Source organism: Eptesicus fuscus, chromosome 15 (genome assembly GCF_027574615.1).
Source record: "Eptesicus fuscus isolate TK198812 chromosome 15, DD_ASM_mEF_20220401, whole genome shotgun sequence".
In the NCBI taxonomy this organism is placed as follows: Eukaryota; Metazoa; Chordata; class Mammalia; order Chiroptera; family Vespertilionidae; genus Eptesicus; species Eptesicus fuscus.
Genome location: NC_072487.1, coordinates 74,979,145 through 74,994,160, shown reverse-complemented (window position 1 = coordinate 74,994,160; position 15,016 = coordinate 74,979,145). Strand labels below are relative to the sequence as shown.

The window sequence follows — 15,016 nt, the reverse complement described above, 5'->3', positions numbered from 1 at the left end:
GAGCACCCATTGGCTGCCCCACCAGAATCACAGGCACTAGGAGTGCCAGTCCTGCAAGGACGGGTGTGATTCCCCAAAGGAAGGAAGGAGAGAGCGGGGAGCTGGGAGGCAAAAACAACAGTCCTCCTTGGAATGGCTCCTCCGGAGGCGGGTCCAGGAGTCCCACCTGGAGGGCTTCTGCCGGGAGGGGCTGCGGAGCCATCAGAAAGAGCTCACCCATCCCGAGACCACGTTCACAAACACTGCTCCCCCGGGAGGGGTGATGCTGCGTGATGACCACGAGACAAATCTGACCGGAAAGTCACGCCAAGGACTGTTTTGTGTTTGGTTTCTTTAATCACTGCGTTTCCCCATCCTTGGCTCAGCAGTGCTCACTGAGGTCAGGAGCCAGCGGGCCGAGGGGGGCCATTTCCTCCCCTCCCTCAGCCTCCTCTGAAGTCAGACAATTACAGCCCGAGGCCCGGGTCTCCAGCCGCAGGAAACGCCGGGGGAGCGAGGGGAGGCAGCCTGCGCTTCAGACACTGCAGCTCCGTTGCTCAGAGAGGCACGGTTATGACTGCAGAACCTTTGTGGGCTTTTAAAAGATTAATAATAATAATAATAATAATAATAAAAGAGATGCAGATCTATGTAAAGTAACAGTTGAACATAGAGCTGAGAGAATTTCACACACATCCCTGCCTGTGTAGCCATGACCCAGGCCAAGACAGAAAGCTTTTACACTCCCCCCCAGCCCCCCCCCCCCCCCCCCGCAGCGGGGCCTCCTTCAGGAGCCCCCCACGCCCCCTCCAGGCTCCCCCGCAACCCCAGGGCAGGGGCAGATCCCGTTTCACAGGCAAACAATGTGAGGAGCTGCAGGAAAAGTAACCCCATCCTCTCCACCGCCAGGAACACAGGTCTCCCCTGAGGCGGGCGGAGGCTAGGGAAGGTCCTGGCCGAAGATCAGAGGAGGTTTGTCCTCCTTGCCAGGCCCTGGCTTCGAGGTTGAGTTCAGCAGGCGATGAGGCCGAGATTACGCCTCGGTCAGAAGGGCTGCCCGGGGCCCTCGGATTTCGGATTTCGGCTTCAGCACACATGCCTAACAGTCCAAGCAGGGATCCTCACCCAGGGTCTCCTCTGGGCTTCCTCTGGTCTACCATTCTGGGGGCGGGACAGCCCCCAGCCCCTATAACTGAGCTTCTATAAAATATTTTTATTAAAAAAATATTTTTATTGACTTCAGAGAGGAAGGGAGAGGGAGGGAGAGAGAGAGAGAGAAACATCAATGATGAGAGAGAATCATGGATCGGCTGCCTCCTGCACGCCCCACACAGGGGATTCAGCCCGCAACCCGGGCCTGTGCCCTGACCGGGAATCGAGCCATGACCTCCTGGTTCACAGATTGAAGCTCAACCCCTGAGCCACGCCGGCCGGACCATAAGAGCTTTTTGACCAGGAAGACAGCCACCTCTGGCAGTTCCCTGAGGCGGGGGTCAGGGCGGCCGGGGTCCCGTGTCCTCAGAAGCATCCCAGGAGCGAGCCTGCACAGCCCCACCCTCAGTCAGAGGTCAGATGGACTCAGGACTCTCCGTGCTCTCTACGTCCCGTCCTGGCACGACCTCGCCTTCTCTCTGGAGCCGGCACAGCCCTCCTGGCAGCCCATCTTTTGTCTGGAGAAAGGAGGGTTTGGCACATTGAAATGGACAGGAATGTCCCTCCCCTCCCCACCCACCCCACAGCCACGTCCCCGGCAGCAAGGGCAGCGGGTCCTGGGAGCCTCCTGGCAGACCTGCGAGGTCGGAATTATTATCCTCATTTTGAGGAAACTGAGGCTCATGCTGATGGAGGGCCTGGGACATGCCAGGTGCTTACTAATTAGACATGAGTTTCTGTGTGTGTGTGTGTGTGTGTGTGTGTGTGTGTGTGTGAATCCTCACCCAAGGATACTTTTCCATTAATTTTTGGAGGGAGTGGAAGGGAGAGGGAGAGACAGAGAGAAACATCCACGTGAGAGAGACACATTGATTGGTTGCCTTCCGCCCTTGCCCCGACCAGGGCCGGGGATCAAGCCTGCAACCTGCCTTTGACCCAAATCGAACCTGGGACCCTTCAGTCCGAGGGCTGACGCTCTGTCCACTGAGCCAAACTGGCCAGGGCCATAGACGTGACTTCCTCCAGTTCTCTCGGTGCTGGGGTGCCCGCCCGCCAGCGGGGTTGTACGGCTGAGAGAGCAGGTTCAGAGAGGGAAACGGCTCGCCCGCAGCCACACAGCGGCCACCGAAGGCTGGCCCGGGCCGCCATGCCCGCGGAGCTGGCTCCAGAGCACGCGGCCAGCATCTCTGCCCTCCGACCAGCCCTTCCCTCGGTCTCTGTGCTTGGGGCCCAGGCCAGACTCTCCCTGCTGTCCCCTGAGGCAGGTCCCCTTCCCCGGGGCACCCCTGGCAAAGCAAGCAGCGCTGCAGAACCCAGGCACAAGGTCCCGCCTTGGCAGCGGCCCCGCCTGAGCGGGGGGAGGGGCCGAGGGGGCCGAGCAAGGCGAGGATTTTGGAACTCGGGTTCAGAGAATCTTAGATGCTTTCTGTGGAAGAGCTGGTGGCTCTCCGGGGACGTTCCTGTAACGAACCATCGAGCTGTTAGCCTGGGAGTCTCTTGGGAAAGTGAAGCAATGGTCAGGGACACGGACCTCTCCTGTGGCTGCGTGGCCAGTGACCACACATTTGGTGGCTTAAAGCAACACAAGCTCACTATCCGGAGGCCGGACGTCCCAATCAATGCCGGTGGCTGAAGTCCAGGTGTCCACAGGCCGACTCCCCTGGGCCCTAGGAGCAGGGGTTCCCCAGTCCCCGGCTGCGGGAGGAGCCTGCGTGCTGTGCGCCCGCCCCCCGCCTCCTCTGGCCTCGCCTCCTTTCGTCCCTCCCTCTAATTTGTCTCCGCAGGACATCGAAACCTGTGGAGAGCTTTTGCACGTTTATTTGAGCCCAACTGTTAACACCTGCCCGGGAACAAGGCCTCCGGGGCTCGAGAGAATAAGAGCTCGGCAGCCTCTTCGGTGCATTTGAAATTGAGCAGAAACAGAAGGAAGGTGAAATGAAGGTGGGAGAAAGCCAGGTGGGGACCCGATTAGAGGAGAATTAAGAGTATGTGCTCCCTCAGGTGGTTACTGTTTATCTCTGAGGGGTGGACGGGGCTTGCTTGAGGCAAAAAGGTTATATGGGACGTGACTACCCACCAGGACCTGCCCCGTCAGGATTTGGGATCAGATCACCCTGTGAGGTTACTTTCCATAGAACATCCCCCTTTTGTTTGTTTGCGAATTCTACTGCTGCTCTAGTAAGAGGACCTTTGTCCTTAAATTGGATTCACCCAAATAATCTAGGCCCTAGATTACCCGGTAATCTCCGAATCACCATAGTTCCACCTAATCCCATCTGTGAAGTCCCTTTTGCCACGTACGGCAACAGAGCCACAGGCTCGGGGGACTAGGATGTGAATGTCGGGGGGGGGGCACTTTTCCAGTCTCCCACAAATAGGAAAGGCCCATCGACGTAGGGGCGGCCGTGGCTCAGGTGTCCAGGCTGCGTCGGGGCAGGTGGCTCAGTGCTCTTGCCCACCACCTGCCCTCATTCTCAGGGAGGTGAGCACAGGTCAGCAACATCTGCCACCTGTGGGGGTCCTGCCAGGTGCCCCACTTTGTCGCACCCCCAGAAGGAAGGCGCAGCCACGCAGACCCCTGAGACGGATGAGGAACGTTAAAGAGAACGCCAGAGGCCCCAAATGGCATCGCTCATGCTAAAGAGCCCGCGATGCCGAACCTACATTTCATACCAACCTAAGTGCGGTGCCAGCCTCTCCCCGGCCACCACCTTATGGTCACGCCCCAGTAGACCGTCTGTCCTGGGGGCCCTCTCTACCCTCCTCACCCCCAGAGAAGAAAGAGGCAAGCCTGCCTGACAAAGCCTCCCCTTTCTCTTCCCCCAAAGGAGAGATGTCCCGGCCTCAAAGCAATCCTTCCATTTCTTTCACATTTAGCTCCCTGCTCCCCCCCCCGCCCGCCCCGCGCTTCCTGATAGAAATGCCCTGGGTTTGTCCTGCCCCTTCCAGCTGCTCCGTGGGAGGTCGCCCCATTCAGGAGTCCCTTCCTAAAGCCAACTAGATCTCCAAGTTTATTCGTTTTTTTTTTAACAGGAAACAGATTAGAGAGTGGGTGAGGGTTTGCCAGGGAGGCGTGGCCCGGGGACACCCCAGGCTCCCCGCTCGCTCGCTCTCCCAGCACCTGGGTCAGAAGCGCTGCTGCGGGGAGTGGGCGGTGCTGAGTGCGGCCTGGCCCCCTCGCTCTGCCCGCCTCCTCCCGCTCCCCTCGCAGCTGAGGCTCAGCCGCTCCCGCCTCTCCCCGCAGAGCCCAGCGCCCGCCGCCGCCACCGCCGCCGCCGCGATGCCCGCCCCGGCCCTGGCGCTGAGCGGCCAGGTGCTCCCCGCCTTCCTGCTGTGCAGCACGCTGCTGGTCATCAAGATGTACGCGGTGGCCGTCATCACCGGCCAAGTGAGGCTGCGGAAGAAGGTACGTGCCTCCCGCCCGGGCCCCCCGCCGGCGGCCGGCTGCCCCTCCAGGCCCAGGGTGTGCGAGTGCGGAGCCGGCCGGGCCGGGCGGTGCCTCTCCCCGGGATGGCTCCTCTGTGGCCCCGGGCTTCAGCAGGGCCGCACCTTCCTGGCGTCTGTTTTCCGAGACTTACTCACTCGCGGTGCCACCAGGTGAGTTCCAGGCACGACGAGACTTGAGCGCTGAGCTCCCGGGACGCCGTCCCAGGCCCGGGAGGAGGGAGACAGCGCCCGCCCGTGCTCCTCCGACCCGGCGGCCCCCCGGCGCAGATCTGAGATTCGGGTGGGGTGGGGTGGGGACGGCGAAATAGGACCCGGGCGCTTTCAGTGGAAATTCCCAGCTCGCCGGCCAGGTCACTGACAAACCGCCACGGGGTCCGGAGGCCAGGCAGGCGCTCTGCTGAGCTCCCTCGGAGTTTTCGGGAGGAATTCCTCCTCCTGTCCTTGTCCTGAGCCAGACGGTAACAGCTCTGCTCTGGCCCCGGCGGGTGGGCGGGCGGGGTCGCTGCTCACACTGCCGGCAGCTTGTTAGACACCGAGAGGCTGGGGGCACCTGCTGCTCGCCCTCTGGGTGCTTCAGTAGAGGAGTGGTTCCTGGAAAGTGTGTCCAACCCCCCCCCCCCTTCGTCCAGTTAAAAGGCAAGGTGGCCGGTGAGGCCGGCTCTGGCATCCTCCGGACCTCGGCTGGCCTGGAGCTGGGCCTGGCCGCCTGTGCACAGGGGATGGCCGGGCAGCCCAGTGGTGCCCGGAGAATTCATTCCGTGCCCGGGGCAGCGTCAACGCTCCCCAGTTTAGTTCTCATTACTTGCAACAGCTGGGTCCCTTCACGGGGAGCCTTCAGGGGCCTGCCGCCTCGCCCCAACTCCAGGCCGCGTCACCGAAAGGGGACCAGACCCGGCCGGGCATGTGTGGGTCCCGGACCCGGTGCGGAAAGATTTCACAAGGCGAGCGGGTGAGTGTGAGAGGATGTTTATTCAAACGGGGCAGTGAGACGAGGACGGCCCGGTGTGGAAGCAGCAGGAGGGCCGCGGCGGGCGGGCGGGGCGGCCCCCGACTCCGCAGAACCGTTAGACTAAGAAGGGAGCCGAGGCGGCTGCTGTCAGCTCCCCGGAGCGCCGGGAAGGGGGCCGGGGGGCAGGTTCGGGGCCAGCCCGGGACCAGCTGCCCCTGCTTGTGGCTCCCTGGTTGCGAGGGTTGTGAGGACCCTTCAGGTTCAGGAGAAAGCGAATTCCCTGGACAGGAGATCCGAGTGGGTGTGCCCCGGGGGGGGGGGGGGGCGGCTGGCTTCTGGGCCATGGGGTTTCCTGCTCTCCGAAGGGGGGCTTTAGGGACGCTCCAGGGACCGCGATAGAACGTGCGTCAGCTTCTCCAGGTGTGGCCTCTCAGGGTTGCCATCTCCACGGACTGGCCGCCCCCAGGGCAGGAAGCTGGTCTGGTCTCACCTGGTTTTGCTGCTTTTCTGGGCCTGGAGCTGAACTACGTCTGAGGCCGAGATGTTCCCTCCGGGGAGGAAAGCTCAGGGGACGTGCTTTTGAAAGGTCAGGGGAGGAAGTGCCGCCCGGGAGGGAGGCCTGGCACCGGCTTTGCCCTTTGCCGGGCACCGGGGCTTTCCGCCTTGGTGACCTATACCTGCTGTGAATGGCTGGGCCGGCTGGTTCAGCTGTTGGTCTCAGTTTCCCCATTTCACTTGGCAAGGACTTTTCCCAGCTTCTTACCCTCCTGCCTCACAGCACTCCAGCGTCTGACGGCGGCCCCGTCCGGTGTGCGCTGCCCTGGGCCCGTCGGGCTGACCCGCATTCCGGCTGTCTTCAGGGTGACCATCTCCGTGACTGTGGGCTCCGGAGGCCACTGCCTGTTGAGTGCCGGCACCCTTTAAAGGGTGTCACGGGCCCATGGACTCCGTGCAGGGCCAGCAGCGTTGGTGCTTCCATGACTTAAGGGGCAGCAGAGGAGACTTCTGGGCGTGGGGGCCCCAATCCTGAGATAGGCATCAAGCCTGGGCTACATTCACCTCGGGGGGCAGGGCAGGCGGGGGTAGGCCCACCAGGCAGGACTAACTTGGGGACAGAGGTCACCAGAGTTCCTGGGGCAGAAGCAGCAGGCTTTGCCATCGGTGAACCATTTAGAAGACCTGGTGCTGAGGTCAGATCTGCTGTGGGTTGTGGCGCGGGCTTCCCCGGGTGCCAGCAGGGAACAGCGGAGCATGAGCGATGGGCATGGGCCTGTAGTCACCTGAGTATGACCTTAAGTCTTTGCTTCCCATTGGCAATTCGTTGAGTGGCCATCTCTGTCTGACCCCAGGGCCTTTGCACGTGCTTTCCTCTGCCTTGATTGCTGTTGCTTCTGCCCTCCCTTCATCTGGTTAATGTGGATGCATCCTTCAGGCCTCAGCTTTAATGGCACTGCCTCCGAGAAGCCTTCTCAGATTCTCAGACTCAGAGCTCCTGTGAACATTCTCAAGGCCAACCTTGTCTCCAACCTTGTCTTCTCTTTCTTAACCCACACCACCTGGTCCTTCCTGGTTTATCTGACTGTGAGCTGCTCAAGAGCAGGGTCAGGAGAGCCTTTGCCTTAGTTTATTATAAGCTGCTATAGGCCAGGCAGCTTATCAACAACAGAGCTGGGTTTCCCCTGGTTCTGGATGCTGGAAGTCCAAGGTCCAGGCTCTGGCAGATTCTGCGTCTGGTGAGGGGTCCCAGATGGCCATCTCCCTCTGTGTCCTCACCTGGCAGGAGGGGCTGGGGAGATCTCTGGGGTCTTTCCCTTCCAAAGGCCATCACCTTGGGGGTTACGTTTCAACATTTGAATTTCCGGGGACGCAAACATTCAGTCCACAGCGGCCTTGTTCACGGGGAGTCCCCAGCACTTAGCACATAGTAGGAGTTCACGGATGTGGTGAATGGACATGGAGGTGACGGCACCGCCGAAGGCCCAGGCGACCGGGCCGTCCGTCGCGTGAACAGTAATTCTCAGCTGGTGTGTTTCAGGCTTTCGCGAACCCCGAGGATGCCCTGAGGCACGGAGGCCCCCAGTATTGCCGGGATGACCATGACGTGGATCGCTGCCTCAGGCAAGTACTGCTGGGCCTGAGCCTGGCCCTCTTCTGCACACGGGGTGTGGGGGGCACCTGGGGGCTGAGGCCTCTGCCTTCCTGACCCCCTGGGACTGTTCTACTTGACTCGCTGATTTGATTTCAAATTGTGGAAAAGGAACACACGCTGATGGCTCGGGATCCGAGGTTAGAGAAGGATGTTCTGTGAACGGCCAGTCTCCGTGCCCCCGCCGAGCTCCGGGCCCCGCCCAGTTCTGCTAACAGACGCATGCGCTGAGTGTTGTCGGGCTCACCCCAAAGGACCGCGCACTGGTCTGTCCGGTGCCTGTTGTCACAGCCGCAGCGGTTGTTTCACGTCAGCTCGGGGAGGGCCCGTTCACTGTGCCGGCGCCGCCCTGCCCGTCATCCCTCTGCTGAGGGGAGGACCCGTGGCGTCCTGGCTGAGTCCCTGGGATGGGCGTGTAGGCTGTTCTTCCTCTTCCTCTTGTGAGCAGACCCCTCATTGGCCTTTGTCTGTGCATGTGAGCAAAACTACAGGATGCAATCAAATGGTAGGAAATATTGCCCGGCCGGCGTGGCTCAGGGGCTGAGGCGGTCAGGGTTCCATTCCCAGTCCGGGCACCTGCCCGACGGCGGCTCGATCCCCAGTGGGGGGCGTGCAGGAGGCAGCCGATCAATGATGCTCTCTCATCACTGATGTTTCTGTCTCCCTCTCCCTTTCTCTTTGAAATCAACAAAATATGGTATAAGTATATATACATATACATATATAGACAAACACACTGCCAAGCACTAGGTGAAAATTTATGCTGCATCTTAAAAAAAAAAAATGATGCCACATCTTGGTCCTATTTTGCAGTTCTTCTATTCCGTGTGAAGCTGAACATCTTTTCCTATGCTTAGTACCCCCAGTCACTCAAAAACAATTTTTCTTTTAAAAATCAGAACTACTCATTGTCAACAATGTGGGTAATGTTGACAATACATGGTGGGGGTCAGGTGAGGAAAACCACTCATGATTCTAATCACTGTTAACATTTTCTTCTATCTCTTCTTTGTCTTCTAGGTCTAAACGTTTTTCATAACATTAGGCATGCATTGTATACCCAATTTGGGGGGGGGGTGTCTGCTTTTTTTCAGTTAACATTATTTCATGAGCATTTCCCATGTCAGTAAATATTACTCAGAAGTGATTCTTTAAAAAAAAAAACGGCTGTGTAAAAACTCCATCAGAGACTAAGAGTTAAGGGTTAATTTCATGTCACCCGTCTCAACGTTGGCCTTCTGGGCAGTTTCCTGTCTGCTGTTTTACACGGGGAACTGGAGAGTGAGGGGTGCCCCTCCCGGGGCTGGGGGTGGCCAGCGGAGTTCCTTGGAGAAGTGGGGAGGATGCGGACAAACCCTCACATAGGGTTTCTGCATCACAGGCAGAGGTGGGTGGAACCCTGGAGGGTAATAGAGTATTTTCTTAACAGAAAGTCTGTTTTTTATTTTCTTATGGTTTTCTTGGCCATTGAAAAGAGTATCCATACTTGTGGCTTAAAAATGACAGAAATGTGTAATGTAAGATGTGGAATTCTTTGCTGTTTTGCCTTTCCTAGTGCAGCTACAGCATGTGGTCCTTCATATCGACCCGTCATCCCGTCAGCACTTAATGAGCACCTACTGTGTGCAGGACCCTGGGCTGAGACCTGGGTGTGCTTCTGTGAACAGAAGCCTTCCCCATACTCGAATCCGTCCTGGGGACCCTTAGCCCACCCTCCCCCGGGGTTGGTTGGACCCGCTGGGCAGTGGAGGACAGGAGTAGCCGAGGCTGCAGCCGCCAAGGCGGGGTAGCCCGCGCCGGCTCACGGCAGCCACCACGGAGGTGTTTGCTTCTCCCCGGGCTCGGGGTCTAAGGAGCCACGCCTGCTTGAGGCGCAGGAGGCTCACATGGGCTCCCAGCGCTCGGTGATGTTCGCTGGCCATAAACTTGCCCGCCAGGGACACTTCCACCCGCCCGTTCAGTTTCTTCTCCTGGCCAAGATGGCCCACCGTCGGCAATAGTGCTGCTGCCCACGTGGGGGAGACGCCCTCCGGCACCTTTGAGCGTCTCTTATGTCTCGATGGTCTATATCCATTTGGCGAGTATTTATTGGGGACCTGCCATGCCAGCACTGGGGTCCTGGGCCCCTGCCCCCCTCCTCCACTTCACATAAATAACATCGTGGAACCCTGAGGGCGCAGAGCTCAGAGTCTGCATCCTGTGGTCCCTCCTGGGGAACTGGCCGGAACCAGGTCCCAGAAAGGAAGATGCCCCGGAGGTGGAAGCGGGTTAAATATTAGACCGGCCTTCACGGCGGGCGCAGTCCCCCGCCTTCTGCACCACCGGAAGGCCCTCGGTCCCGGTTCTCGGAGGACACACGTGCCTCGCGGATGAGCGCGTGCCGGGACCCAGTGTGAGCCGCCCTGGGCCCTGGGGAGCCAGCCTTCACGTGCAGCCCACCTTCCCACCCCGGCCGCCCCAGTCCCCGGCAATGCGCGTGTTGGGAGATTCGGAGTGAGTGTGGGGGCTGCAGGGAGCGGGTGCTGAGCGGTCCCAGAGAAGGAAGACAGACGCTCGACAAGCTCTGAGCTGTCCTGACTTTGGAGCGTGCGGACCTCATCAGCAAACTGCTTTGCCGGGAGGTTGGGCCCCCAAATCTCACCCACCGCATTGCTTTCGGGGTGATGGCCGAGGCCCAGGGAGGGAGGGAGCTCCCAGCCGAGGCCCTCCCTGTCCACGGCACCGGCACACGCTTATTCATCTGGCCCCGGTGGCTGAGGGCGGTCCGAAGTCTGGCGAAACCCAAAGAGGGTGAAGTTCGCTTGAACGCGCGTGTCCGAGACAGGACTGGTGGCGGTGCCGATGGGACAGAGGGCCAGCTGGCTGAGGAGCTCCTGCTCAGTGACAGCGCTTCACAGGTTCCAGCCGCTCGGCCCTGCCCGCCCCTTCCAGGAGGGGCCGCCGCCTGAGAGGAAGAAGAGGTTTGCAAGCCATGGAGCTCATGCTGCCGCCGCGGCGCCCGGCTGCCCGGCTCCGCTCCTCTAGGCCGTCCCTCCGCACCGAGTGCCTGGACTCTGCCCTCTCCCTGCCTTTGCCACAAGCAGCCTTTCTGTCGCCTCAAACCCCAAGTCAAGGAAACGGCCAGCGTGTACGGAGGGCAGGGCAAGGGGAGGGGGACCTGCCGTGGCCGCCAGCGTGGCCCCTGGGGGTACCTAGGTCTCCCTCTCCCGCCCATCACTGCCACCTGGTGCTGTGGGATGCAGCTGGGGCTGCAGGCTGCCCCCCCCGGGGCGGGCGGGCCTGGTGCTGCAGGAGGGCCGTCCCTGCAAGTTCAGTCTCGCGGGAACTGGCCTTGGGTGACTTCTACCTTAAAATAGTGGTGGTTCTTGGAATGACACGTTTTGCCCAAGTGTCCCTGGTACGTGACTCCGTCCATGTCTCGGTTCAGATCCCGGGCCAGGAGGAAGGGAATGGGTTTTCTTGCATCATCCGTAATTTCCCCGTGTCTCCCGTCTTTGGCACCACTGTGGTTTGAGACATACCAGAGGGAGGAGGGAGGAGGGAGGAGGGAGGAGGGAGGAGCGGGCCGCCGAGGGGCCGGGGGCCGAGACTCGGGCTTTTCTCAGCTCCCAGCCCCCTCCTTCCTCACCGGTGGCCTCTGAGTCTTCCAGTCCCATTGCTGGCGCCAGGAGTGGGGGTCAGCAGCCACAGCATGGCTTCCCACCCCTCCCCCTCCCCCGCCTCGGGCCCACGGGGCAAAGCAGGGCCCAAGCCTCCGTGACCGGCTTCCTCCCTTACCTTCCCCTCACCTGTTCTTGGGGGTCTGGCCGACTCTTACCCGCTCCTACAAAAAGACTCACTTGTAAACTATAAGGAGACTTTAAGGGAAAGTGAATGAATGGGTTTCCGATGCTAGTGATGATTCTCCTGTAGCTTCTGGAGACCCACGCGTGCGGATACCTTTCGTTAGAGACTGTGTCTGAGAGCCAGCGAGGCCTGGAGCACCCGGCGGCCGAGCGGCCCAAAGCTGGCCTGCGGGCGCGTCCGAGCGGCAGGCTCTCGGGGGGACGATGCTGCTGGGAAGAGGCGGCGGCGGGAGAAGGGCAGGACCAGGCGTGAGAGGGACTGACTCCAGCACGGAGCCCCTGCTGGTCTGCAGGCGCTGAGCGGGGCGGGGGTCAGGGCACTGGGCGTCGCTCACAGTAGGGCCGCAGGAGTCCGGGCTGACTCAATGCACGCTCGTAGCACACGTGGCATCACTGCGTGGGCAGACACACCACATGCTGGGACAGACACACTGACGTCATCTGAGATGGGTTTTCCCAAGGTGCCCATCCCTCTGCGAGCCTGGGGGGTGTCGGCATCACAGCCCCGTCCCAGAGGGTGGAGCGATTTTAGAGGCGCGCTCAGCCTCCTGCCTGGAGCGCACACGCAGGGTAAGGGACCGGGAGCGGCCTGGTCCGGGTCCCCGCTCTCCCTCCTCCCTGTGGCCAGGATCCGGCCGGCCTCCTCTCTGGCACAGCAGGCAGCGTCCCCGCCCCCCCCCCCGGGGGAGACCTGCCAGCCGGGGGCTTGCTTTCCTGTGGCGGGTCCCCAGCTCGAGATTCCAGAGAAGAGGCGAAGGCAGTTTGACCCCAGAAAGGTCCAGGCCCCGCTGGGTTTACGGGAGCTTTCGGACACTCGGGTTGAATTCCAGGCCCCTCCCCACTCGTCCTGCCACGCGGCTCACTGGTCTGCGCCTTGACGAGGCTGCTCGTTCCCACCTCGGAGCCTCTGCTCTGCCAGACCCTCCCCTGGAGAGTGCTCCCTGGAGAGTGCTCCCCGGGCGGCCCACACCCTTCAGGCTTTGGGGCAAACCCCACCTCCCCCGCCCGCAGGGGCCCCACAGCGCTGGGTGGCCCAGAGCTCGGGTCCCCTCCACTAGGGCTCCATGCGATGGGAGGGAGGTCAGGGTGCTGCACCCTCACCACCTGGGGGCGGGGCGGGGCGCATTGGTTCCGCCTGGGGCGGGGCTTCTGCTCCTGAGTCCCAGCGCCGCCTACATGCAGCCCGTCCTGCGGGGGATCAGGTGGGACCGGGTTCCTGTTATGTGAGCTCCCAGCATGCGCTCGGGGCTTCAGTCACTTGCTCAGTCCCAGTGCACGGGCCTCGACCTCCCCACCTCCTCTAGCAGGAGGCATGGAAGATGTGGCCGCGCTCTCTTCCGCGGTCCTTTATTTACAGCCGGTTGTACACAGCGGCCCCCCCCCCCCCACGGTTACGTAGACGAAGGGGGGCAGCGGGCTGGCTCCAGCTACGAGGCTGCGTTGTTGTCGTCCCTGCGTGGGGGGGACCTGCTTCAATTTAGGGCAGAGGAGCAGGCGTGGGTCTCAGACGCCCGCCCTGGCTCTCGCCCATCGCACCGGGAGGCCCAGGGACCCGCCCGCACGTGGACAGAGGTCGCCTCGGAGGAGCCTGGCCTTGGTGGTGCAGGGCACGGGCCTGAGTCTCTACCCAGCTCTCCCTCAACCCCTCGGAGCCCCAGTTTCCCCGCCTGGGGTCCCAGGCCAGCGGGCAAGATTGGGGAGACTGGCAGGGACGGGGTCCTGGGGAGACCGCCCCGCCGCCAGGCTCAGCCTGTTCTCAGGGCTGCAGCTTCAGCCGCCCGCAGGCGCCAGCGTGGGAGTCGCCGCTCACGTCTGGGGCAGCTCGTGCTCTGGCCACGAATGGACGTGAGCCTGGCGGCCTGGAGATGCTCCCCCGTGGCCAGGGCCTCGCAGGCGGGGCCCGGCGTCGGCGGCGTCCCCAAAGCTGCCGCCTGGCTCACCGCACCCCCTTGCCTCCCCAGAGCCCACCGGAACGACATGGAGACCATCTACCCGTTCCTGTTCCTGGGCCTGGTCTACTCCTTCCTGCAGCCCAACCCCTTCGTGGCCCGGATGCACTTCCTGCTCGTCTTCCTGGGCCGCATGGCGCACACCGTGGCCTACCTGGGGAAGCTGCGCGCGCCCATCCGCTCCCTGGCCTACACGCTGGCCCAGCTGCCCTGCGCCTCCATGGCCCTGCAGATCGTCTGGGAGGCGGCCCACCACCTGTGACCGGCCCGGGCTTGGGGAACCGGGCGTGCCTTCCAGGTTGGGGTGGGCCCCGGGACCTGGTTTCCTGGCCGCCTGCTGAGCGTGGGCGCCTGGCCCAGGGGCCTGTGTGTGTCCCTTGGACTCCTGGGTGAAGTGGCCACTTGGAACCGTTCGGAGATGGCTGTCAAGATCATAGGCAGTTGCTCAGCCGGCCGGGCTCAGTGATTGAGCATCAACCTCTGAACCAGGAGGTCACGGTTCGATTCCCGGTCAGGGCACATGCCCGGGTTGCTGGTTCGATCCCCGGTGGTGGGCGTGCAGGAGGCACATCACTAATGTTTCTTTTCTTTTTCATCACTAATGTTTCTCTCCCTCCCCCTCTCCCTTCCTCACTGCAATCAATAAAAATATATTTTTTAAAAAAAGATCGATAGGCAGCCAATCCCTCCACTCAGATGATAACAGCTCAGCGGCCTCGCTCCCGCCTCAGGCCAGGAAGTGGCAGCTCAGGTTCCTAACCCTCAGGCCTCGGGGTGCAGAGCGACGGTAAACGCAGACGTCTCAGACCCTCCCAGAGGTTCTGGTCCACCCGTCTGGAGGGGAACCGGGCACTGCATTTTTAGGAGCCCCCCCCCCCCCCCCCCCCCGCTGAGTCCCAGCCTTGGTCAGACCTGGGAGCCACGCCCGTTCCCTCCAGAGGCCCAGGGCCAGCCAGGGTGTGGCTGCCATTTCTCTCAAGGGGGGAGCTTGGTGAGGTGTGTGTGGGGGTTACGGTCCTTCGTGCCCTGTGCTCCCACATTTCTTTGCCGGATCCTCCTCGGAGCAGGTGCCGGTGGGCGGGGGGGCGGGGGGGGGGGGCGTGGTAAGGTTGGCCTTCTCTTCCTGAGGCTGTGGCCGCTCCTCACGGTGTTAGTCAAGGACGATGGGCTTTGAGTGACCAACCTCTTAAAGGGACTTTCTGGACCTTCAGTCTCTGCAAGATTTGAAAATTGCAAGTGTGCCCCCCGAGGGGAATGATGGGTCTCCCCCAGGCTCTTGTCCTGGGACATGGGTGGCCCTGTTCTAACCACTGCGCCCCACGGCCTCACTTTCCCTAACCCCCTCCCAGCCCTGCCCTTGTCTCCAGCACCGGGGAAGCCTCTCTCTGCACCTGGGCATGTCCGCCTCCCACTACTCTGCAGCCTCTGAACTTCCCCGGGGGACTGGTGGAGTGGGGGTGCCTGCTGGGGGCACACTGGGGGCTCGGGGGACTCCAGGCCTCACTGGAAATCCCCGTCAGCCCCCACCTCACAGTGCGGGGAGCACAGA

The 15,016-nt window shown here is 61.7% G+C and overlaps 1 protein-coding gene across 2 annotated transcripts; it reads left to right on the top strand.

Moving 5' to 3' along the window:
- The first annotated feature begins 4,250 nt into the window (after positions 1-4,250).
- On the top strand, positions 4,251-14,135 carry PTGES (prostaglandin E synthase). Of its 2 annotated transcripts, none has more exons than XM_008152525.3 (3): positions 4,251-4,537; positions 7,563-7,645; positions 13,480-14,135. In XM_008152525.3, exons 1-3 carry the CDS (start codon positions 4,412-4,414, stop codon positions 13,727-13,729), a joined length of 459 nt encoding a protein of 152 aa, XP_008150747.1. In that variant the 5' UTR covers positions 4,251-4,411; the 3' UTR covers positions 13,730-14,135. The 2 variants fall into 2 exon arrangements, with proteins under 2 accessions (XP_008150747.1, XP_054583545.1); XM_054727570.1 differs by lacking the exon at positions 4,251-4,537 and adding an exon at positions 5,227-5,527.
- The last annotated feature ends 881 nt before the right edge of the window (positions 14,136-15,016 follow it).